At 46.0% G+C, this 26,482-nt stretch overlaps 1 protein-coding gene across 3 annotated transcripts in view; it reads right to left on the reverse strand.

Moving 5' to 3' along the window:
* Window positions 1–26,482, reverse strand: part of AHCYL1 (adenosylhomocysteinase like 1) — a 44,568-nt gene that overhangs the window by 10,488 nt on the left and 7,598 nt on the right. For all 3 annotated transcript variants that reach the window (XM_038379697.2, XM_043500336.1, XM_038379698.2), the window contains exons 2-9: window positions 6,556–6,667; window positions 5,627–5,770; window positions 4,547–4,647; window positions 4,022–4,124; window positions 3,290–3,384; window positions 2,204–2,310; window positions 1,581–1,697; window positions 1,281–1,344 (exon numbers count right to left, since the gene is read on the reverse strand). In XM_038379697.2, the coding sequence (XP_038235625.1) occupies window positions 1,281–1,344; window positions 1,581–1,697; window positions 2,204–2,310; window positions 3,290–3,384; window positions 4,022–4,124; window positions 4,547–4,647; window positions 5,627–5,770; window positions 6,556–6,667 (843 nt within the window). The remainder of the gene's footprint in view (window positions 1–1,280; window positions 1,345–1,580; window positions 1,698–2,203; window positions 2,311–3,289; window positions 3,385–4,021; window positions 4,125–4,546; window positions 4,648–5,626; window positions 5,771–6,555; window positions 6,668–26,482) is intronic.

Consider the following 26,482-nt stretch of genomic DNA (forward strand, 5'->3'; position numbering starts at 1 on the left):
AGTAGGCATGGCAACAGGCACTTGGCCCCTCCCAGCCCAATCTTCCCCTCCCAGAAGTGTCATTCCAAGATCACCTGCTGGCATTCATGGCCTGGGCATAGCATCCAGCAGGTACAAGGGTTCTAAGATGAATGTCCTAAGCTGTCAAAACAGCCATCAATGCCACAGAGAGGAGAGATCACAGCTAAACTTTTCTTTTTAAAATAAATAAATGCAGATCTGGGCCAGGACTAACCTCCAACTGCCCTTTTTTAAAAAAAAGAGAACATGGGTATGTTTATAGCTTTGTAACAGACCCCCTATTTTATTTAGCATGTGTATGGGGTAGTCAGTATGGCCCCATAGTTCGGCCCCATATTTAATATGGCAAAGCAGCCCTGAGGGACTACAGCCCCCAGCATGCAATGTTGCAGCTTGCTCCAAGCAGACAGGCAAATTACATGCAACCCTTGAGTCCCTGGCAGATTGCCAACACAGTCTTTCGGTTGGGCAAAGTTTGGGCTCCTTTGGTGTATAAACAAATTAGTACGCATATTCCTGGGGAGAAGAGCATTTACTGCTACTGCCAGGTCCTCCACTGCAGCGGACACAGCTTGTAAGGTAAACACATATACAGACATCATGTGAATGGGGCAAGGAGTCAGATCCCTGCTTTGCGCCATCTCTTCCAGAAGGATTTACAAGCAAGATGCATGACCCCCCGCCCCATAAACGTAAATCCAGGAGTTCTGTAGACACCAGGGAGTTTCAAACTACTCAACAAGAGGATCATTTCATTATTACAGGCCTGCTTTATAAAGCCAAGGATACAGCAGTGCAGGATGCAGTCAGTCCAGAGCTCCATTCCACACCAATCCAATCACCATTACCACTATGGCTCTGACACTGCGGCAGGCACGGTATGGCAATTCAGTGTTACCAGCAAAAACTGTGTTGAAATATAGCAATTCAGACAAATCTCCAAGCAAGCTGGGAAACAGAGACTTTGTATATAATGTCTCAGCAGCTTCTAGCAAGGCTTTCCTACACAAGCACGACAGAGTGGGCGTCCATGATTTGAAAAGAATTCTCTCCAGGATTAGCAGTCAGCCATGCACTGACATAGGGAAAATTGTCTAGAGAGACACTATTTGCTTCTATTATGTATGAACTCTTTGTAACTCTTAGCAAGGGTAAGAGGTCATTGCTAGTCAAAGACAGATAAGGAACACTGGGGAAAGGATGGATCTTGACTATGCATCAGGGAGAGATGCTGCCTCACATTCATACATGGAACTCACCTCACCATAGCCACACACCACCACTTGTTTCCCTCCGAACATCACATCTGTGGTCCTCTTTAGGCTACAAGACAGAAACAGACCTTTGTTGGGATTAGTCAGTCTCCGGGTGTTCCAGACAGAGCAGTCTGCATGGGGTGATACTCCAAAGTGACAGCTGATCATGTGACCAGACACTGCAACATTCAACTAGGACACGACAGAGTCTGATTTAAATGCCACAGAAGCCAGAGAAAGACCAATCTATCGGCATGAGTTAAAGGAAGTGAATGGCTGTGTATCCTGAAGGGTCAGACTCACCCATCCAAGATGGACTCTCTGCAACAGTACAGGTTATCGAATTTCTGTTTGGTGACAGAGTCATTGACATTCATGGCTGGGACACACAGTTTCCCAGCCTTGGACAGCTGGTACAGCCTGCGGGGAGAAAGGACACTTCAGATATCGTTCCATTAGACACACTAGAGCTCTGCACACAGCAAAGCAAACAGGATCCAAATTAACACCATGCCCCAGAGAAAGACAGGACCACTGTAACCTCCTAGCCTAGCACTAGCGATGGGGAGCTGGCAGCCCCGGATGCAAACTGCTACAGAACACGTAGATCCACAGCTGCTCAGGCTCTCAGGACAGATGCAATCCAAGGCCAAACATTTTCAGCAGATGAAGTGAATGCAGAGCTAAAGCATGCTCCTTATGATTTTCTGTCATTTCCTGGAGGCAAGGATCAGGGAAACCTGCAGACCTTACTTCACATGACCAGAAAAAGTACATTGACTGCTAGTCTCTTCTAGCTACCATGCAAGAGCAGATACCTGGCTCTTGCTACCTGGCAGATACCTGGAGAATAGAAACAGCAGCTTCCTGCCATGAGCAAAAGAGCGGTGAAAGGGCTAGATTCTGGCTGCCCCTGGGTCCAATACCTGTGCACACCAGTCACGCTCTCCTCTACAATGCCACGGATCTTCTTAAAAACATTGGGATATTTCTTATAAACCCAGTGGGTCAGATCTCCACCATCATCCAGGATCTAGGGAACATGTAGAGAAACACAAAGGACATTCAGTCCTTCCACTGCCAGCAAGCCAGGTCACTGTCAGTTACAGAAAAGCCCCATTAAAACAGGACGCGATAGGAGGATTTCTGCTCCTGGGTTCTATTCCCAGGTGAGAGACTTGTGTGGTTCTGGGCACATAACTTGACTCAGTTTCCCCTCTGTAAAAAGGGATAACTACTGACTCACTGGGGGACTGGAAGGGTTGCTTGTATACCACTTCCAATCTTTGGGCTGAGAGGCATTACTAGTATCTAAACATTGCACACGGTCACAAAGGAGCCGAGAAATCTATGCCCAACTCAAAAGGTAACCATCCCGGGGATAGGCTTAGACACAGCTTTGCTAAAGGGCTTGTTTCCTAGTGAGGGAGGAAGACTGATACCAGTCAGGGAGCAGATCCCAAGAAACTGGACTGGGGGGACAAGCCACTCCATGAACTGCATGCGAGCTTTATAGGACCCAGAAGCATGGCTCTGCCAGGATATACTGCTGAGCCCGGGAGCACAGGGACTGCTTTGTACTCCAGTCACTGAGTTCAGACTATTTTGGGCATGGCTTAGACCCCAATACATACAATATCTATAGGCCTCTTGAGACTTCTACCTAGTCATACATCCTGCAAGTTTCCTCTCCTCCCCACAGCCAGTTCACCTTGGCTATCTAGTCACAGGCTCTAAAACACAGCATGAGAAGCACACAATCTCTGGGAACTCGCCTTTCTGACCAGCATTCAGCCCCGTTAAATGCAGAGGGAGAAAAACGCTCCACTGATACACCCAGGGACTGGTCATACAAGAGGACGACTGGACTGTGAAAACCACCAGGTAATCTAATCTATTTTCCATTAACAATAGCTCTTGGAAACCAAAGTAGTGCTCTGGGGGAGGAGGACAGGCAGTGGAATACGCTGTGTGGGAGGAGTAGAGAAAAGGCTGGGAAATGCTCCCATTACCATGTTGGCCTGCCAACCATCCATGTTAACACAACGGTCAATACACCACCAGAAATCATCCTCCGACTCCCCCTTCCAGGCAAACACAGCAACACCTAGGGAGGAGACAAATCAAGTCATTTGCTCCTGCTCTGTTGGGAGGCAACAGACACCGCGGCCAGGGCCTAACACATGAGAGATTGTCCCTGTGGTGCTGAACTCCCCCCAGCTCCCTAAGTCTACACTAACATTGCTGAGAACAGGTGCAGCTGAACAGAGTTGAACAGCAAGCTCAGTCAAGGGCAAGCCAGTGTTATAAACTTGCCCTGAGCTCTTGGACCATGTTGCAGTGCGCTGTTGAATAACTGTTGTATCACACCCCAGAAATGACTGCACTGATGTGATGGATGAAGCAATTCCTACACACAGTCTGTTAAGTGGCTTGGGATTCCTTGAAAGGCACCAGAGAAATATATGATGAAGTAAAAGCAAGCACCTCTGGCTTGCCAACTGATTTCGAATATGCAGGAGCAGAAATGGCACTGGCTAAGATGTCCAGAGTATCCAAACTCTCCCTTTGTTTAGGGGCAATCTAGTCCTGGACCTCTGTGGACTGTTTCTCCAGACACGGTGGCAAAGTGGCAGTCAGGAGTCTGGGTAAGCATGGTATTTCCAAAAACACCGCAGCGCAATTCGAAACCGGGGAAAGTTGGATTTACATCTCTCCCCTCCTGCTGCTCACACAGTACTCACCAGCCTCCGCTAAGGCAGCGGCCACCTCGTTCTGAGTGGAATAGATGTTGCAAGCAGACCAGCGGCACTGAGCCCCCAGCGCGCACAATGTCTCAATTAACACCTGGAGACAGAAGCAAACCGACAGTCAGCCCAAGAGGAAGCTGTAATGCCTGTCTGGATTCAGGGAACTCCAGCACAGAGCAGGAAGGGGACAGTGTTAGTCAACCATAGACCATTTGCAGAGTGGAAATATCTGCTGATTGAGATCCTGGAGCAGCCATATTGGAAAATGCAGCTGCAGAGCAGTTACACACACACACACACACACACACACACACACACACACACCTCCCCCAGGAAGTGTGAATATGGGGACAATTTGCTTATGTGTATTTATGGAATATTGAAGCACTTCCTCATATTCCCCCAAGGCTGCGAAAGTTTCCAAGATTATCTGCACAGATAACAGAGCACAGGAAAAGCCAGTCTCTGTTCTTCCTCCTCCCCTCCACCCACAAAGCCGTAAGCCCAAGGAGTACTCACCGCAGTCTGTGCTGTAATGTGTGTACAGCCCACTATTTTAGCTCCAGCCAAAGGTTTCTCTCCCTGGGCCCGTTTCCTGAGTGAAATCAGAGCAGACATGTCTGTGAAAGGAACAGAGAGTTTTTAACGAGGTCTCTGTCCACCACATAGGCCTCTTTGCCAGGACACCCGGCCAGCTCCTGCACCCTACCTCTCCAGACTCATAGATATTAAGGTCAGAAGGGACCATTATGATCATCTAGTCTGACCTCCTGCACAATGCAGGCCACAGAATCTCACCCACCCACTCCTGTGATAAACCTCTCACCTATGTCTGAGCTATTGAAGTCCTCAAATCATGGTTTAAAGACTTCAAGGAGCAGAGAATCCTCCAGCAAGTGATCCATGCCCCATGCTACAGAGGAAGGCGAAAAAACCCCAGGGCCTCTTCCAATGTGCCCTGGAGGAAAATTCCTTCCCGACCCCAAATATGGCTATCAGCTGAACCCTGAGCATGTGAGCAAGATTCACCAGCCAGATACCCAGGAAAGAATTCTCTGTAGTAACTCAGTTCCCGTCCCATCACAGGCCAGGAACAGAGTGGGGCATTTTAAAGCAAGCATTCAAGGTAAGAGATTATAATGCATTCCTTCCTCCCAAGATGGGCACCCTGCAAGCACCTTTACAATGGGAATTTTTCCACCTTCTATGGCTTGGACAACGTGTGGGTGGATGGAGTTTGAAGGCACGTCCTTCATCATTCCCTAACCCAGCCAAGCTCCATCAAATCCCAGTTGAAAATACGAGTCACCACTTTTCATGAGATCTAAAAAAATGGGCCTCCTGGTGCCACCAGTTTTACTTTCTGGAAAGTGCTTTGAGATCTTCACATGTCGAACTTCCCCATCCAAATCTATCAACATTCCTGCTGCTCACAAGACTGGTACTTAAAACCCTGCATGTCTTGTCATTAATACATCACCTCTCAGAGGACATCAGGATATTTGCTGACCATAACTGGAGGTTTCAGGATATACCCTGGTTTGGTTTATGGTACCAAGCAGGCATACAGCCCAGTTGGCTCAGAAGACATCCCATTACCTTGTTCAGCAATCTCAATCTCCCGGCGCCCAAACTCTGCCTGCTTGATGTTCTTCACACAGAAGTTGCTGTTGCCCTTGGAGTTGGTTTGTTGTTTCTCTCGTGGGGAGACCTCATCATCAGAACTGTCTGTGTAGGATGCAGCTAAACCAGGAAAGAAACAACATGAGAATCTCAGAGGCTCAACAGCCCAATTACCTTCTACCAGCTGCGTTTCTAATCAGTTTCACTTCCTGTCTGTCATGAGCTAGCACATCGCTGCACCGTCTACGTTGCCAACACTGCAAGGGAAAACAAACGTCTCACAAGAACCTTGCATTTAAATTCTCTAATTTCTTAACGGCATCTCTGTTAAGAAGTTAATCATTCAGGAGTGTAAATGCCAACAGGGACAAGGTGGTTTTATGATTTAGCAGAACATGAAATGTTCTATAAGGGGAGCTGCTTTGTTAAGAATTTCAAAACTACTTGAAAATAGTCAAAACAATTGGAAAGGGATTGTTCCAAGTTGTGAGAAGAAGGAAGCCCATAAAGCCTATAACCCAGCAACAGATTGGCTTTAATTGCACGTTAGACGAGAGAAATGTTCTTGTTTTCAGGATGTCTGGTTTCATTGCAAAGCCCACTCCAACAGCGAAGGTACGGGCCATTCAAAGCGTTCAGGATGTAACAAAATGCAGACAGACCTGTCAGTTTCAGATGTTAGCACAGGCTTTAGAGCACCCAGCAGTCAGCACCTGGGGAAGAGGACCCTCGGCAAGACAAAAGCCTCTCTAGCTTAGTGAAGAAATGTGACCAGTATCCAAGCTGGAGGCAATCCCCACAATTATTCGCATACTACATCACACCCCCGGCCCGCTGAGTGCTTCCAATTCCAGATGGGAGGGACTGTAGAATGGAAACAAGAGTGGGGCTAGGCCCACATTTACCAGAGCTGTAGCTGTCAGTGGAAGATTGCGAGATGGAGCGAGACAAGGATCTGCGGCCAGTCTTGGTTGGGAACTTGCTGAACTCCTGCATGTCATCCGCAAACTGGATTTGCTGAGAATTGCAAAGGAGTAAGAGTTAACAGCAGAAATTCGCAGGAAACGCTCGAGTGACTCATTCTGCTCTGCCCATGGGCTCCCTTCTCTGTCCCCACTGCTGCAGTAACAAATGAGCATTACACAATGTTCCCTTACCAGAGCTAACAGCTTTGCCTCCCAAGGAACCAAAGGTTTCAGAGTAGCAGCCGTGTTAGTCTGTATTCGCAAAAAAAAAAGGAGTACTTGTGGCACCTTAGAGACTAACAAATTTAGTAGAGCATAAGCTTTCGTGAGCTACAGCTCATCCGATGAAGTGAGCTGTAGCTCACGAAAGCTTATGCTCTAATAAATTTGTTAGTCTCTAAGGTGCCACAAGTACTCCTTTTCTTTTCAAGGAAAGAAAGTTACACTTTGCTCAATAATGGCTATTCTCTCTTCAGTCATCTCTGTCAGCAGCAGGTTAATGCAGATTAGTCACCCCAGGTTAAGCAAGGATTCAGTATACTTCCCTGCAAACCTTGAAACATCGCCTTTAACCCTTCCCAGGGTCCCTGAGACACAAGTCGAGAATGGTTAGAGTAACCCTTAAACCACAGAACACTGAGTGATCATCCCTTATCGGCAAACCCGCTGGTAACAAAAGAACAGGTGTCACTCTTACAGCAGGTTTCAGAGTAGCAGCCGTGTTAGTCTGTATTCGCAAAAAGAAAAGGAGGACTTGTGGCACCTTAGAGACTAACAAATTTATTTGAGCACAAGTTTTCGTGAGCTACAGCTCACTTCATCGGATGCATTACAGCAGATTATGCATTGAAACTGAAGCTTCACACTGTGCACCGATTTGGTTAGACTGAGTACCAAGTGAATATGCAATGGCAACAAAGTCGGGGTAGTGGGGAGATGCTAGCTGGATCAGCGTGAACGGGGCCTCAAAAGACATTTACCCCAGAAGGGAAGCAGCATCTTGTGGACTAGAAACACTGCAATCCCAAAAAGGGGATTAAAGGAGGACCTGGCACACTAGGGTAAAAGCTGAAAAGTAAGAACATTTCAACAAAAAGCAGTTGACATTGTATTCATGTTCAGTTTCCTCTGCTATTATTACAGACGTTTCAATTGTAATCAGAGCTCTTAGCTGGCCTCTCCTTCCACTTCATCCAGCAGCGAGACTCAGTTCAGGACTCTATCGCCTGCTAGCTCATAAAATCCTAGTATGTAGGGCCTGAGAGGAGAACGAAAGTGCCAGGGTTAGTCCCAAACTGCTTCAGAATTCAGTTTTTTGAACATGCTGTATGATCAAAGTGAGAAAATCTTTATCACCTCAAGGTACAGAACAAGAAAGATGTGAAAGGGAAACAAGTGCAAGTTTTGGGCACAGTATTTGAAAATCTCTTCCTCAGAACCTCTTTCAACGGGAAATAAAACTGGCTTTGAAAAAACAGTAAATATGGTTTATGCTCCACTTTTATAGGGTGCAAAAGCAGAATCCCGTATGTGATGATAAACCCCCCAAAGCATCCCCTGGTCGTCTTTGACCTCGTCATTGATTATGAGGCATGTGATTTAATTGTGCCTCTTATCATCCGGAGGAGTGCAGATTAACAGAGCCCGCCACTGAGCCAGAGCGTAGCACAGTTAGAAGAGCAAACTACACCTGCAAAACCATTAAAACCAAAAGCTTTCTTGGATGCTTTCAGAACGGGGAGGTACAAACTGCGATGGACCTCAGGGGAGGGGGGGAAACAAATGCTTCATCCAAGGTGACCCACCCCATGAAGAACTTGTCCACCCACTGAGCCCAAATACACAATGGGAGTAACACTATCACAGCCATTCAGGCCAGTGAGCAGCTGTACTGTTGCAACCAGAGAAGTCCTGCAGGAAGCATTGCTAAAAACGGAGCAACAATCTTGGCCTGTTCGCAGCCAGATTCCAAGGGGATGTGCATCTTAGGTGCTCAGAAACACTGGTAATGGGCATGGTATAAGAATCTGAACAGAATTAGCTAAGATAAATAGTAGCAAGGGTGCATGTTGTTGCAAGGTTGTGTGGATAGGAGTTGCAGCTGAAGTGTTTGTACCAGGGCCAACATGAAGGGACTTCCCCTGGGGAGGGCCTGGTTGGAAAGGGTTTTAATCTGACTCAATATATCTGAACATCCCACTCTCAGTAAGTAGGAATACAAGAAGAGCATAACAAGGACAAACACCTGCAAGGCTTGTTTTCTCAGCTTAAGAGATGTGATCAGAACAATCAAACGACCTTATAGATCATTTGTAACGAACACTGTCTCAATCCCCTAATAGCAGCTAGAACGAAGACTGAAACCCATCAGCCAAGAGAGGGAGGATGATCCAGGGGGAAAGATGCTACCCTGGAACTTGGGAGATATGCGTTCAATTCCCTGCTCTGCCACATATTTCCTCGCTGCGCTTAGGCAAGTCACTCAGTCTCCATATGCCTCAGATCTCCCATCTGTACAAAATGGGATAACCGCACAGCCATACCTCAGAGGGGTGTTGTAAGGATAGTAATATGTATTTATCTGCCCCCATCATAGTAGTACCTAAATGCCTCTCAATCATTAATGTATTTACCCTCCCAACCCTCTGTGTAGCAGAGCGCTGCTATTATCACTACTTTACAGACGGGGAACTCAGGCAGAGAGGTTAAGTGATGTAAAATAAATGAAAGTGTGAGGCAGTACAGTAACGGGAGACAGATAATACCTCAGATTGACCAATCTGCATTGTCATGGTCATACAGGAGACACTTGAGCAATTTATGTGCCACCATTACTCAACTGCCAAGTTTACTGCTCTGTCCAGGACGATAACGTACAATTAATAGAACTGGAAGCAGTGAGAGAACTTTGTGATAAGATTCTTGAAAATTACATCGACCCTCAAGTAGGTACAGCTACTTAGCATGCCTTCTTGGGAACAAGTTCTAATAAACTGACCACACAAGAATAGTAATGGTTAAACGTGGTTTTGGCTAAACCATGTCACACCATAGTTTATTCTTGTCAGCATGGACAGAGACATCGTGATCAAATTTAAGGCTAAAACGTGGCTCCTTCTAAGAGGGTGCAGGTTCTTCTCAGGTGACTGGAGGAATGTTGTTGAATCATTAGGACCTATGGGGTGTTTACACTAGGGATTTTTGCCAATAGTTTTCTGTCACTACCACTGTGGGCGATATTGTGGTAGCAAGAGGAGGAGCATTTGTGAAGAGAGGGATCTTTTGGCCACTGGAGTTTTAATCACCACATTGTCCAGAGCCACTCAGCCCAAAATCTAAGTGACTACTTAAAATGCTAGTGGACACCAGCAAGTTATCTACAGTCTGGCTCCCACTGCTACTACCCCAGTAGAGTGGAACCAGCGCTAGCAATGGTAGGAATTGGAAAACAAAAGCTCGCTCCTTACCAGGCTTGAACCATGGTGGGTTTGTCCACACAAGCAGGGGAAACTATCTGGCCACCATTAAGTTATACAAACATATTCAGCATGAAGAAAAGGAGTACTTGTGGCACCTTAGAGACTAACAAATTTGAGCATAAGCTTTCGTGAGATACAGCTCACTTCATCAGATGCATTCAGTGGAAAATACAGTGGGGAGATTTATATACCTAGAGAACATGAAACAATGGGTGTTACCATACACACTGTAAGGAGAGTGATCACTTAAGGTGAGCTATTACCAGCAGGAGAGTTGGGGGCGGAACCTTTTATAGTGATAATCAAGGTGGATCATTTCCAGCTCTCTAGCTGGTAATAGCTCACCTTAAGTGATCACTCTCCTTACACTGTGTACGGTAACACCCATTGTTTCATGTTCTCTAGGTATATAGGTTTCAGAGTAGCAGCCGTGTTAGTCTGTATTCGCAAAAAGAAAAGGAGTACTTGTGGCACCTTAGAGTAACAATTTTATTTGAGCATAAGCTTTCGTGAGCTACAGCTCACTTCATCGAATGCATTCAGTGGAAAATACAGTGGGCTACTGTATTTTCCACTGAATGAATCTGATGAAGTGAGCTGTAGCGCACGAAAGCTTATGCTCAAATAAATTTGCTAGTCTCTAAGGTGCCACAAGTCCTCCTTTTCTTTTTGCGAATACAGACTAACACAGTTGCTACTCTGAAACATATTCAGCATGGTGGTTTTTCTCACAGCCAGGGCTTTCAGGCTAGTAGATAGGGCTTACATTTACCACATGAAGTCTGTGCCACCTCCATTTGTTCTTAACAGACAAGGGCTCAAGGCAAAGTAATAGCGAGAGCCCTGCAAATCCGTGGACCACTTCTGCAGATCATGGATGGATGAGGAACCAAATTTTATATCTAAAACCCTGCAAATCTGCGGATATCTGCAGTTGCTGATATCTGCAGATCAGATGCAGAAACAAATTTTGTATCCATACAGGGCTCTAATAATAGCCATTTCAAACTTCTGTGCCATGTTCTTGTAAATTACCTTGACACTGCTCTTCATAAGGAGTGCTAACTTTTAAGAAGGAACCCTCAGGCTAGTGAAACAGTAGTATTGGCATCCAGAAACCAGAGCACAACCACTTGCACTAGAAGCAGGTTAAAACAATCTTAGACCCAACCAAGAAGGCTGTATGTTTTAAAGCTGTGATTGCAGGAAGTAACTCTTTTTAGCTTGCTCTTCCTTATCAGGATTGTTGCAGTTTGGTATGTCCTCGAGTCTGGATTTCCCAGCAGACATCATGTGACTTGCCTGCAGTAGGATGAATTTGGTTTACTGGAGTGGTTAAATATAGTTTACACAGTTTGCTATTGCAGTTATTTTACACTGATTTAGTTTAGGTGGAAAATAATAAAGAGGCCATCACAACAACGTCCTAGAATATTTGGTTACTGACAGATAAAGAACAAACAGGTAGAATTAGTGTACTCTGTGTGCAGATTAGGAGTTGGCAGGCTGACAATCAGATGTTAAAGAATGCACTAAATTTTCAATCCAGGAACAGTTTGTTGGACTCTGTTCATGGCCTGTTGCCTGCAACCTTCTTCCTCAAAGAAGGTGTGGGGTTTTTCAAGCTCATTGGAGGGGGAACTCATACACAACATTACTGACGTATCTTTACGGACAAAGATTAGCAGCTTTAAAAATGCAAGCTCCCACTTCCTCCAAGAATTTAAAACCAAGATGGGAGGGGAGTGCCCCCCAAAGCAGCTGCAGACATTAAAACAGCTTAAAATGTTAGTTTGAGAATTTTCTTAGACCGAGTTAAAGGCAGGAGAGGCTCTCAGGGCTGGGAACATGGGAGGAGAAAAGCATATACATGTACTTTGTGAAAAGAGCAGGTAACTGCTTAATTTCGTCAGTCAGTGCCTGGCATATGCTTGGACCATCGCTTCTAAAGCTCTCATCCCCAAAATCATCCAAGTTCACTGGTATTATGGCATGGTTATCAAGAGAGTCATGGGAAAAGCTCTTTCTCATCCAAGGATTATTTCAAATTAAACCCTCCTCTGCATGAATATTCTCTTGAAAAAAGCTTGTTCAGGATTTGACCAGAAGCAGAAGAGGTTACATCAGGGGTCGGCACTTTTAGAAGTGGTGTGCCGAGTCTTCATTTATTCACTTTAATATAAGGTTTCGCGTGCCAATAATACATTTTAGCTTTTTTTTTAGAAGGTCTCTCTCTAAGTCTATACATTATATAACTAAACTATTGTCGTATGTAAAAAAGGTTTTCAAAATGTTTAAGCTTCATTTAAAATTAAATTAGAATGCTGATCTTACGCCGCTGGCCCGCTCAGCCCACTGCTGGCCTGGGGTTCCGTTCACCTAGGCCAGCAGCGGGCTGAGCAGGGCCTGCAGCTGGGATCCCAGCTGGCAAGGGGCAGGCAGCCAGAACCCCAGACCAGCAGTGAGCTGAGCAGGGCCAGCGGCCGGGACCCCAGACTCGCAGTGGGCTGAGACGAGGGTGGGAGTGTGCTGAGAACAGGGCTGGGGGTGAAGGAGCAGGCTGGGGGTTGGGGTGCAGGGTCTGGCCAGAGCTAGAATGAGGGAGGGGGCTCAGGGTTGGGGCAGGAGGTTTGAGTGTGGAGCGCTTACCTGGGCAGCTCCCATTTGGTGCGAGGAGTGCAGGTGGGAATGGGTGTGTGCGCGCACACACGCGCGCACAAGAGCTCCTGTTTGGTGCTCAGGATGGGGGTGGAGATGTGGAGGGTGTAAGAGTCAGGGCATGAGGTGTGGGGCGGCTAGGTATGTGTGTGGGGTGCAGGAGTCAGGGCAGGGGGCTGGGGATGTGTGAAGAGGGTGCAGGAGTCAGGGCCGGGGGGGAGGAGGACTGGGTATGTGTGGGGGGTGCCGGAATCAGGGCTGGGGTTGTGGGACGGGTGCAGGGGTCAGGGCACGGGGCTGGGGTGTGTGTGGGGTGCAGGGGTCAGGGCAGAGGGTGTGAGCTGGGGTCGTGGGGGTGCTCCCAGCCCCCTGACCTGAGCGGCTCACGGCAGGGAGCTGGAGGAGATATGCCCTGATTCCAGCCCCTTCCCCAAGGTCCCTGGAGCAGAGAGCTGCAGCTCTGGCTCTGCTTTTACCTCTCCCCCTCTGTAGCCATCAGCTGATCAGCCACAGGGAGGGAGAGAAGGAGGGGCAGGAACCCAGCACGCTGGAGGAAGAGGCAGGGGGAGGGGGAAGCTTGCCTACCCTGAAAGGAGAGAGCGGTGGGCGGAAAAGAGTGGGCCGGGCAGGATTTTTAGTGGCACGCTGCTGTCTGCCCGGGTCCGGCAGACAGCAGCGTGCCATTAAAAATTGGCTCGCGTGCCATAGGTTGCCGACCCCTGGATTACATGATAGTCTATCACTAACCCACACAGCCCCTTTGCAGTCACCAAGCCTGCATGGATAATCCCCACCAGTACACCCAACTCCCTTTTCCCAATCCTAATGCTGCCCCCATTGGCAGTTCCTTTGCATCATGTTGTAGGGCAGGGGTAGGCAACCTGTGGCACACGAGCTGATTTTCAGTGGCACTCATACTGCCCGGGTCCTGGCCACCGGTCCGGGGGACTCTGCATTTTAATTTAATTTTAAATGAAGTTTCTTAAACATTTTTAAAACCTTAATTACTTTGCATACAACGATAGTTTAGTTATATATTATAGACTTAGAGAGACCTAAAAACGTTAAAATGTATTACCTGCACATGAAACCTTAAATTAGAGTGAATAAATGAAGACTCGGCACACCACTTCTGAAATGTTGCTGACCCCTGTTGTAGGCAAATGCCATTTTCATTCTCAAAAGGGTTCCTGTCTTGGCATTTGCACCAAGATTTTTCAGTTCTAAAAAGGCGAGTTTGGATCCAGAGAAATCGGTTGCTAAAGAAACCAAGTGCTGAATTAACCACAGTAATCCCCCGGCCGGCTTTAACGGAGCTCATCTGAACTCTGCAGCTTAGCAAAATCTGCCCTGTCTAAAAATATTATCAAACATTGCAAGCAGCTTACTAATCAAATGAATTATTCCATCCTTAAACCCTCTTCAGACCCTGTCTGCAACAAACTAACAGGGTGTTTCCTGACTGGCTGAGAAGGGGGATGGGGAGGAGAGTTTACCCAAGCCAGGGTAAGAGCCAGGTCTGACTGCACACTGTGATGTCCTCCAGTTAATTCCAGCCATCCTACTTGTTCATGTGCCGGGATCTCTAGCTGGCATTAAGGGGAAAATCCTCTTTGTAATCTCTCAAACTCCAATTACATACTGACTGTGCAGAGTATCTCCTGCACTGCACTGCTGTGGAATGCCGCCACCCAAGCCGTCTCCTTTGGATGGGCTAGGTTTGCTAGTAAGGCTCACAAGCCAGCTAGTCTGGTTCTTCCCAGAGAGGGCTGGAAAGCACGGCTGCCCACCTTTTCGTTGTGAATACAGGCAGCTCGGGACTTCGAAGGCCAAAAGCAAATCTTTAAAATGTCTTTTATTGGAACCCAAACTTCTCACTCTGCTGGAAGTGGCTTTTCCGACTGGGTGGAGCACAGCATTTAATAGCAAGGAAAATATTTTTAATCCCAGCACGTCAATACTAAGTAGGCAGAACAACGCAATACTTAGCTCTTACATAGAGCTTTCTGTGAATACAGCTCAAAGGACTTTACAAAGGAAGGCCAGTATGGCCTTCTTTTTACAAATTGAGAAACTGAGGCACAGAGAGGGGAAGTGACTTGTCCAAGGTCACCCAGCAAGACAGTGGCCGAGTCAGGATTAGATCCCACGGCCACTCCAGTGATCAATCCACTGGACCACACCAAGCTCAGTTCTTTCAGGGAGGTGCTTCTAAGAAAGATTCTCATCTGTCAACCTTTAAATCTGCTACAATGTATTTAGAAGTCTAGTATCAAGCACTGAGCAAAGCATCGGCCCGACCAGCATATCCTCAAGTGCAAGATTGGGGCCTTGGTTTTAATTACACTTGTCAATAACTGAAAGATACAATTCCTCGCAATCAGTGAGACGTAGTGCAGTTCCACTGTATTTCAAACAGTTCCAATACTTTCCAGCTATGTCTAAGTGCAACAATGCAAACGGTATTTAATTTTGCTCAGTCTATGGCAGGAGGACAGAAGACAAAGACATTCTGACCTCTCCAGATACGGTGCTGTGTCTTGAGAAATACTGAAAGGTCAAAATGACTCCCTTTCTCACCTAGCCATTTGAAACTAATGCTGGAAACGCAGGTCAGCTCTGCTATTAGATACTTCCATTCTCGGTCATTGTGCAGCTGTGTTACACAGACCAACCTCAATGGCACACTACAGTCTTACTACAATGTTAACTGCTTCTGCACTGATGGATAGCCCACAGTCTTCACGGGTAGGTCACAGCCTAATCTAGTGCTGTTTTCACTCATGGCAAATCTTGATCAGACAGATGAGTAAAAATGTCCTTAGTTTTTCATGAGCATGGCAAAAGGCAGGCAAGTAGGTTCTGTACCTGGCTGGTAAGTTTCTTTGGCAGTTTTACCTGGCTGCTCAAATCAACCAGCAACTCATCAGACCTACACCCGCCAATTCTTCCAGCAACATAGTCACCCTTCATGGGATGAAAAGCCATCTGGATTTTGTACCTGATACATAGTGGGAGTTCTACAGTTCTCTGAGATTACGAATGCGTTTAGGCAATTAAATCACCTTTCCTGGAACAGTGGGCTACATTTGAGCCTCTACATGCAACTTCTGTACAAATCTAATTTTATACATATGGTTTTTATAAATGCCCCCAGAAACCAGCCCCAGTGCCTGGTCTCCCAGAATGAACTGGAGCTTAAGGGAAAATACAAACCGATCCCAAAGCACCAAATGCAGGGGAAGGTACCTTCAATTACTAGTATCTAGCAAGTTTGAGTGAGTTCCATACTGGGGGGAAAGTGCATCTACAGCAATTTCAATGACTGGAATGGGGGAAAATATCTGGCAAGTGTCCAATGACAATTTAGCAAGAGGGGAATTCAGTGTTTGGACAAGGGTTTTTAGTTTTTACATCTGTTGGCTGGCTGAGGTAAACTCTAGAGGGGCCCCAGGGCAAACCTCGACTTACTAACGCAGGAAAATTAAACACTGCTTTGGCTACATTAGGATGTTACCATGTGATAAAAAGCGCATTTGCCTGGTAAAGCCAACACCTATGGGAGAAATTTGGCTGTCAGTAGGTTTATTACTGGGGATAATACGCTAACCAGAAAGAACCCTGCTAGTCTTTCAGAGGCTGCTTTAGTGTGGCTGGGAGATTTAAAAAAAAAAAAAAAAGGGTGTTTTTTCTATTTGTCAGCTGAGAAAATGCCATCAATCTCAAAATCTCAAAAACTTCCTCTGTAATCGTTTGTCAGACTAATCACACCAAGAGTACACACACAGACTTGCAACATACAGCATCAGATTGACATCACCACCCAGGAGAAAATGGGTGTGCATGTCCTTCCAGGACTCTGGCATTGCCAGTGAATTAGGCACCTTCACCACTTGCTTGAGAGAACAATGTAACTGCTGCCTCAGGGGGCTGCAGAAACCCAGCAACAGAGAGATCAGGACACAATTGTGAGCACTGTGTTCCTTGACTTAATCTGCTTGCCCTAACAATAGCTCAGTGGATCTGGGGACTATTGGCTGCACACTTTGCTCTGCAGGTCACATCCATGATGTCCTGATGCTACCTGTTCTTTTAAGTGTTATTTTTTTCATGCCGAGACTAGGATTATAAATTTATCAGAATAAAAAACTCAGTATCAACCTGCATCCATCCTCTTTATGACCCAAAGCCTAGCAGCAAGGTTAGAAAACTGCAGATTTGATTCTGTAATTAGGATTTACAGTTACTGATTTTAACAGGCCTGGAAAACTGTCTTGAAATGCTACTGCTACAGTCGGTGATTAATTATTCTACAGAAAGATTATTTCCATGGCACGATTTCCTCCTGAGAGGTTGGAATTGTTTTCTCGTAAGCAGCAGGCTCTCGTTGTGCCTGTGAGTTCAGAAGCTTTTAAACGGTGATTGTTTTAATTCACGTATTTTCAGAAGAAAAATCATCATGTTTATTTACTCTAGCCACAAAGAGGAAGGGAAGGAAGAACGTAACTATTCATGTCAGGCATTCAAGCGCCTGGTGAATCCTCAGACAGGCAGAAATTTGGCTGCCATGCAGCTTCTTTTTCTAGGTCAAGAACAGGAGCGGACTAGCAAGTTAATTCGTGGCCATTTCCCATCCTCCAACGACACCATTACGCATACCAGAGTAACCAATTCTCAGGATGCAGATCTGAGATCATCCTAACTCCACTTAGACTGAGAATCCAGTTAAAATACTATATGTCAGGCACTCTGTGCCTAGTCACCTACTGTCCTTTTCTACTTATGTAATGTTCACGACCCACACCTACCACTGATCCATCTTGCCCAGGTGAGTTTAGTCCTTCAGGTAATTCCTGCCTATGGCATGTCCCAATACCCCTTACATGCCCTAATGGGCACCGTCTCTCTCTCCAGAAAGCAGTTCATTAAAAACCATCCAAGTAGGGCCAGCTGTGAAGTATCTATTGCTAGGTTAAACCAATGAAAATTTACCAACTGCTTTCTTCCCCAATCCTGAAAACACAGAGCTATAACTTGTCACAGAGTCCTCAGAGTTGCTGTTCTCTGAATGGAGGGGGCTGGCAGCTTCACCTGGCTGGAGCACCCTGAAAAGCCTCAACAGCAACCCGTTATGGCTAGATATTTACTAAGTTTCCTACTCCAGACTCTTCTGGGGCGTTGGGAACAGGAACTGCAGCTGATTCTCCTTTGTCAGTATCAGTGGGAGCCCTGAATGGATGACACTTCCATCCAACTACCACAAAGCAGGTTTAGTTAAGGGACAAATACATGAAATATTGCTTGTGCTGTGCCAGGGCAGCATTCCTGACTGTTAGCACTGAGCCATACCCACTCCCCCTCAAAAAGACTGAGCTGCTCGCCAGTGTCCTTAGGCCCACTCTGCCCTAGTTATGGAGCTGGGGTTACCCAATTCTGTTTTTCCACAACCTCCTGAAGGGATCATCTGGATAGTCCTTAAAAGTATCTGAGAATGCCCTGTTCAGACAAATCACAGCCAAAGCCAGGACAACTCTGCCTAGCAGTTTTGCAATCTGGGGCCTTCTACTGATCCACTCCTAGCAGGGCTAATTCTAAGGCACACCTGCCATTTCAGACACGTCTAGGTGTTTAACATCAAGGCCTCCTTGCTCTGATTTCGTGTCACTGCAGCTAAAAGCTGCTCAGAGACCTTCTTACTTTCTGTAGCACACATGGCACTGGTTAAGGAGCAGGAATCATGGCCAGCTGCCAGACTCTAGTTTGGGAATCCTATGTCACACCCAACCAGGAACTAAAGGGTACTAAGCTCCTGATAATGCAGATAAAACCCTAAAGTCTGTCTGGGTTCCTCATTGAAAGGAAGGGTTTCTGTGCTAGTGAGCATTAAAGAGAAGTCTCCATCTGCTTCAAGATGAGGGTTAAAGGCTTTCACAAGAATCTGAAGCCCAACAGAGATTAAGACACTCTTGAAAGAAGCAGGCAAGTTACAAAGGTTAATGGGGTGAAAAACGACATCTGGTTTTTAATCATCATATAACGATACATGTGAAGAGATGGTTAAGGGAATAATAAATGGAACGCAACATTAAATAAAATAAATGTGATCTTAAGGGTCTGATGGTTAAATAGTAACTGGGAACAATAACAATTACTGCTTTATAAAAACCTCAGGGTCAAAGTAATTCATTTCTCAAGGAGCATAGGCAAAGTTTTGCTACCAAAAGGAGCGATAAAGTATACAGGCCTTGGACTCTGGGAAGGATTTCAGAGCAGGAGATTGCACAGAGCGCCCAGGCTGGGATTGTGAAAGGAGACTGAGACCTTGCCTATATTCAAAGACAAGCTGTAACTGCAGGTGAGAGCTTAAAGCAATTTAGGGCTTGGCTACACTTACAAGTTAGAACGCATTAAAGCAGCCCCAGGTGCCCTAACTCCTGAGGTGTCCACACTGGCAAGGCACAGAGAGCGCTTAGACTCTGCAGTTGGAGCGCTCCTGGGTAATCCACCTCCACGAGAAGCATAAAGCTTGCTGCGCCCCGACTGAAACGCACCGTCTCTCCCCCAACACACACACACAACACGCTCCCCATCACACTCCACCCCCCCGCCCATTTGGAAAGCACATTGCAGCCACTTGCACACTGGGATAGCTACCACAATGCACTGCTCTTTGTGGCGTTGCAAGAGCTGCTAATGCGGTCACGCCAGTTCGCTTGCAGCTGACAGCATAAACACACGGCAGCGTTTTCCCTGCTGTGGTCTCCGAAGGCTGGTTTAACTCCCAGCGCTCTACATCTGCAAGTGTAGCCATGCCCTTAGTTAAATTAGTGCAACTGTGTAGGCCAACTCCTAATCTGACTTAAACTCGGCCTATAGAGCATCCACTTCTAACCAAATCCATTTTAAAATGAATTTAAAGTTAATCCAGTGCAATTTTGAATGTCAACAAGACCCAAGAGAGTGAAGTGTGCATTTTGTGAGTTGGGCACTTACCTCCCTCTGGATCTGTGGAAGAGCCCAACCCTAAATAAAGGGTCCGTTTTTCAGAAATAGAGACCACCACCCACCAAAGTTAGTGGGTGAGGAGAGCTCAGTATCCTGAAAGCTCCTTAGATGTCTACCTTTACACAGTCACATTTGGAACTGTTACCCATAATGCCACATACTAAAAGCAAAGTGACTTTAAATAAATAATGGTACTTGGATACTACACACACAGCCAGAAGGACTGTAGAATTGGGAATTTTACTCAATTCTTACATTAGTGTCGTACTGCAGAAGCAACTCCCTTGTCAGAGAAGTGCTGACACAAAGCTCCAGCTGTCAGGGGCCAAGAGCTTTTTATAAAAGCTGCCTTTTGAACTGAAGATTTCACACTTGCCCTCCAACCACAGTGTTAGTTTCTCCCAAAGCATTTACACAGTATTGCACACATGCATACAACTGCATCAGGACACACTTCACAAGTGGGCAAACTGAGTCAGCACAAGGTTAAGCTAGGAGCCCAAAGTCACACTGCTGGTGAGCAGCAGTCTGGTCTCCTGACTCCCAGCCCCTGGGGTTCAATACAGAGCCCTGCAATTACCCCAGGGGGTTGGGCTGAGTTTTCTGTAGCAAGCATAGTTGAATCTTTACCTTGAGGCAGTAAAGTCTTATCAGTGTTGCATTAATGCAATTTTAAGTATTTAATTTAGAACTGTTTGGGGATCATTTACTTCAGGAGGCCAAACCAGCTGCACACCAAGGTTGCTATATTTCTTATACAGGCTGAATGGTGACAGCAGCATGGAAGGTAGCTGCAATGTAATGCTGATCAGCACCAGAACAGGGAGTGTGTTTAAAGGTGACCAGCAAAGGGAAAAAAATACGAGAGTCTGGGCCCTTTTTGGTTATGAGGCTGAAAAGCCACTTTGAATTTGCAAAGAGATCTTTTCCACTTGATCATTTTTTATTACTCTTTAGAGATTTCAAGCTTATCAAGTCTGGGTCTCCCTGGTTCTGCTGGAGGTCTCTCTTTTGAAGACCCAAAGATGGGCTAGAAAGTTAGATGATGGGAGATGTGCTGAATCTTTAGCAAAAACTTTTCTCCCAGCTGGGTTCAGTCTTTAAGTTATATAGGCAGAACCACACACAGTGGTTTTAAACAGTGCAATTAAGTCGCTTCCTTTCCCAAGTAATGGGACTTGACTTCCCTGGTAACCATGATGTTATAAGCTTATTAGTTCTCCAGTTCTGCATAGAGTCTTACAGGGTAAACACAAGTACAAGTTATTTACCATAACCTTTCAGGCCTTTTATGTATTGTGATAAGGTCATGGACCAGGACCCTATGGTACCTGGCGTATATAAACAGAACAAAAAGCTGTATGAGCTGCATGAGCTTCAATATCAAGCTGACTTCAATGGCCCTCATATGACTATTTAGCCTATAGGATATAAAGGACATTGAGCATTATGATATCCTTGTATTTTTTCCTGTCTCAGGAAAACTGTAAAAATTGTAAAACAAACGTAAAAACGGAGAACAAAGCTCTGCAATATCAACAGCCTGAAATGGGACCAAGACGAAGAACACACAACTGACATGATTTTGGCCAATCTGCTGTGACTGGTACCAGCAGAATGACAAGTTCATTGACAAGCAAAGTGCCAGTTTAGAAGCAAGCGGCTCTTCCACAGCAGCCTGTCAGCATCAGGATAAGCAGCGTAACCTCAATGTATGTGTTACACTGAGATTAAAATCCAGCCAGGCCTAACCATTTGAGCACTGCTCTGGTGAGAGCTGAAACTGCATCTTGGCTGGCAGACCATCAGTGCAGAGTTCAGGCAAAGATGAGGATATGTTCTAGAGCTGAGGTCTCATTTACACCCAATGCAATCTGTGTGCAACTCATCAGGACTAGAAAATTACATTTAATTCCAGGAGCATGAGCCTTACTGGTCATAAAACTATTCCAGACAGACTGCAACCCATGGCCACACACTGGTAGACACCCGCTCTCTGAAACACTAGACTTACCCTTCATTCAGCTATTCTTCACTCAGGAGGGCTAGTCTCTAGCTAGTTCCATCATTGGGATCCAATGTGCAGGTTTCCCCACCATTCACTGCTGTCTATGGGACGAAGAATAGATCTTCCATCTCCTAAGGAAGCAACCACGCTTTACAGGAACAAATCAGCATCTTTACCTACTTAATTCAGCAGATCAAATTGCCTCTGGTTTGTGACTCTCACGCCCAGAACCAGCTCTTGTACCTGTTTAGGTCAGTGGGATACCACACACAAGATAGAATTTCAGCAACAAAGCTCCTTGCTGCAGCCGACCTAAGTGATCTAAATAAACCACTTAAGCAGGTGATTGAGAAGGACCCGAGTGGTGGTGGATCCATGCTTCCTTATATGCAGAGTCCTGCACTTAGGAAGAAAGAATCCCATGCACTGCTACAGGCTGGGGACTGACTGGCTAAGCAGCAGTTCTGCAGAAAAGGACCTGGGGATTACAGTGGACAAGAAGCTGGATATGAGTCAGCAGTGTGTCCTCGTTGCCAAGAAGGCCAATGGCATATTGGGCTGTATTAATAGGAGCATTGCCAGCAGATAGAGGGAAGTGATTATTCCCCTCTATTCAACACTGGTGAAGCCACACCTGGAGTATTGTGTCCAGTTTTGGTCCCCCCATTACAGAAGGGATGTGGACAAATTGGAGAGAGTCCAGCAAAGGGCAACGGAAATGATTAGGGGCTGGGGCACACTTACGAGGAGAGGCTGAGGGAACTGGGCTTGTTTAGTCTGCAGAAGTGAAGAGGGGGGATTTGATAGAAGCCTTCCAAAGAGGATGGAACTCGGCTGTTCTCAGTGGTGGCAGATGACAGAACAAGGAGCAATGGTCTCTAGTTGCAGTGGGGAGGTCTAGGTTGGATATTAGGAAACACTATTTCACCAGGAGGGTGATGAAGCACTGGAATGGGTTCCCTAGGGAGGTGGTGGAATCTCCATCCTTAGAGGTTTTTAAGGCCCAGCTTGACAAAGCCCTGGCTGGGATGATTTAGTTGGTGTTGGTCCTGCTTTGAGCAGGGGGTGGGACTAGATGGCCTCCTGAGGTCTCTTCCAACCCTAATATTCTAGGATTCCATGATTCATTTGGGAGCACAACATGCTGCTCTGGGAAGGCCCATGGCCACTGCTCTGTATTCTCCAGTCAAGAGCTCACAGGCGCACGTACATGCTACATGGGAGCACCCATAGGGACATATACTCGAAGAACCACCAACCATGCACTGCAATTCCTCCACCAGCTGGAGAACGAATCCACCCATTTCCTGTCAGCTAAGTAAAAGCGGTCATTAGGAGTCAATTTTTATCTTGCCTCCACCTGATGACAGGATGAAATAAAATAGCCCATGGAACTGCATTTAGGAGATTATTGGCGAATAGGTTGTTTTACATGGGAAGATTGCGGCCACGCTATCTGTATACAGTCTCTTGATCCAAGTTCAATAGGAATTGGCAAAATGCTTTCATTCCAAACATGCCCAGCTTGTACCAGGGAAAAATGTGCAATATTCTGATCCTGACTTTTAATGAAGGGCAGGGAGGGGGAGAACTCCTGAAAACATCAGGCGCAAGTGGCAGAGTTTCCACAGTACCAAGGCCCAAGTCACTCAATGAAAGGAAAGCAAAGAGAATCTTGGCAGGAGGAAGCTGCTCTTAGGCAGGCTCCAGTCACCTCCCCCACCCCAAGAAGCCTGATCCCCCATTGGTACAGGCACCTGCTGCCTCACTCTGGTTTTTATGAACTAAACCACCCCTTGTGAGAGCCAGGAAGGCACCGGGATCTGATGGTTCTCTCAAGGATAACAGTAGGCAGCACTGAGGCAATACGCACTTCCCCTGCAGCAGCAAGCTTCCCACCCTGCATTACAATGCTGCCTGTTTGACTAATCAGAACATCATGTCCCTGGCCAGCGAAGTCCTTTCTCTGCTACAAACCTGAAGTAAACAGATTCTACAGCAGCAATGAGCCCGTTACCAAGGTCACGGTATTGATCAGACAGTGTAATTAAAATTCACAGTTCAACTGGCCCGATGTGACAGGGCAGCTGGGTAGCCCCACGAGCGGCATGAATAGCTGCAACATCCGTGTTGTGCCTTCTCAAAGGCACAATTCCCACAAGACTCCGGGTGCAGCAGAAGCTATCTTCCTGGTGCAGAGGCAGCCTCGATTTCAAGAACAAATTTGCCACAACTGCTGCTCAGAATTCACTCTATTTGCTCTGCAAGGCCGAAAACCACCTCTCTGCCTGGAGCCTCCACATTCTGCCTTATGCATTCGCCCCACAATGTCTGCTGCCACGTTGCCAGCGTCCCATGAAGTCCAGGTCAACAACTGTTCTTGGCTTGGGTGGACAACACTGAGCTACATTTAGCCTTCGGAAAAAGGGGAATATTTCAAATAATTTTTAATGACAAATAAACACAGTCAGACCATAAATAACCTTTCATAAAGGGCTGCATAGCTTTATGGTTGATGGACTGATAAAGCCATTAAGTCTACACTGATGGCATTGTTCAAACCTGCTAAGTTCCAGTCCACTTCTGGTCTCAAATGAGGGGAGTACTTTTTAAATGTCCTATTTACATATGGTTGCCCCCTCACTTTGGAGTACATTTTGCATTAGGGTTTGATTCTCTCCACTACAAAACACCTCAACTGATCAGAGAGCTTAACAGGAAATTCAAGAACCTTACCACAAAATGTAACATCTCCTGCACTGGAGACCATATAAATATATTATAATGCACTGAAACCCATACAAGAAAGGCACCTCCTTTATTAGACAACATTCTGTTCTTAAAACCAGGCAAACATACTAAGCATAGTTCTATTGCACAATTCTGTTCCCCCCTTTATTAATCCCTTTCATCAAGCAACTGATTTGCCACTCCCCTGGGTAGCCATTGAAAACAGGATCCTCTGTATGTAAAACAGATGAATATACAATGCGCTGCTAAAAATGTCAAATCTTTATCTCCAACAGTCAGCTCAAACCTGGCTCGGGAGAACAGATTCACGTAGCAAGACTGAGAAACCCTTAGCAATTGGGAACAAATGGACGCAAACACTGTCCAAGCTGGAATCCCAACTGTGGAAAGAATTGTCAGGATCCCAAAGAAAGTATTGTTATAGCCTGTTCCATAGTGCAAAACAACCTTCCATTTCAGAAGAGTTTTAAAAAACTATCACCACTAGATCGCCTATACTTGAGAACGGGCACTGCTTGTACCAGAACCAGGTTCTCATCAGGAAGAGCCTCAGGGCCTCTTAACAGGACTAGATAAAAGTTTGATGGAGCAGACAGGGAAACTTGCACTATTCAAAAAGGGTTGTACCTGCATGATCTGTGATCCCTAATCATCTAGAACTGGCATTTTTGAAATGAGACTCTTGAGAAGCCTGCCAAAGCAGCTGCACAGAAGACAGGGAATACAGGGAGGATTTTAATCACCCTTCTAATGTCTGAAGTGTCATAAAGTTGGAAACTCAGCCTATTTCCAATGGCCACAGCAGCAAATATATGGAGAATGAATGGACTTGATCCCTGGAATGTCAGTCCAAAGGACAAAGCAGAAAGGATGCATGTGTCATTCAAGTGGACCCCAAAGGTCACCATCATCTTGGTGTGCAAGAATGGGCCCCCTTCAGGTTCTCCACATCAGCTATGGTCCTCCTTCCCTAAACTTATGTAGAATAATTTTAAAATCTATGTTGGTGAATCAAAAAGAGTCAGATCACTTCTTCCTTGCATCATTGGAGAGACACAAGGAGAATTCCCCTTGGAAAGAATCACAGGCTGTTACTATGTATACACTCCTCACGCCAGCCCAACCACAGCCAAGATGCACAGAAGGATCTGCTCAGCCCCCTGTGGGAACCTACAGTAGGTTCCTATGGGGATCAAAGCAAGGTCCAGTTCAATTTTAATTCTTTATTACAGATTTGGAAAGGAGGTAAAGAGTATGCTAATGAAATGTATGGACAATACTACACCAGCAGGAGAAGCAAATACCAGTGCAGAAATATAAAGGGTTCTAGCAATATCAGAAATACGGAAGGTAACAGAATGAGATTCAATTTGGAAGAATGCTATTAATGCTTATAGAAAAATTATACAAAAAAAATACAGCTGTGCAGTAATGGGAATAACCTAGAAAGCAGTAATGCTGAGAGCAACTTACAGCAGACAGCAATTAGAAGAAAGGCCACTAACGCCAGGCTGTGCATACGGAAGCATCTCAGTACAGAACTGGGGAGGTGACAACCCCTGTCTCTGTGGCTCTGATGGAAGAGCACCTGGAATACTGCATCCAGGCTTGGGCGCCTTGTCACCAGACAAACAAAAAAACAAACAAACAAACATACTTCAGGAAGATCAGAAAAAGTCAGGAGGCAGCAGAGAATTATTTAAGGAAGAGTGACAAGGCGAGTGAGGTACTATCTTTTATTGGACCAAAAGTAGTTGGTCTGGTAAAAGATATTACCTCACCCATCTTGCGTGTCTTGTATCCTGGGACCAACAGCTACAACAAAGCCACACACAGTTAAGAAAGAATGACAGTTAAATGTGCGGGGTCTGGCTAATCAGTGTCTAACAGTACGTCTCCATTGCAGAGTTAATCCTGGGCTCTTACCTGGGTTTTAGCCTTAACCCTCCTACCATCCAAAGAAAAA

The sequence above is a fragment of the Dermochelys coriacea genome, chromosome 21 (genome assembly GCF_009764565.3).
Source record: "Dermochelys coriacea isolate rDerCor1 chromosome 21, rDerCor1.pri.v4, whole genome shotgun sequence".
Classification (NCBI taxonomy): domain Eukaryota; kingdom Metazoa; phylum Chordata; order Testudines; family Dermochelyidae; genus Dermochelys; species Dermochelys coriacea.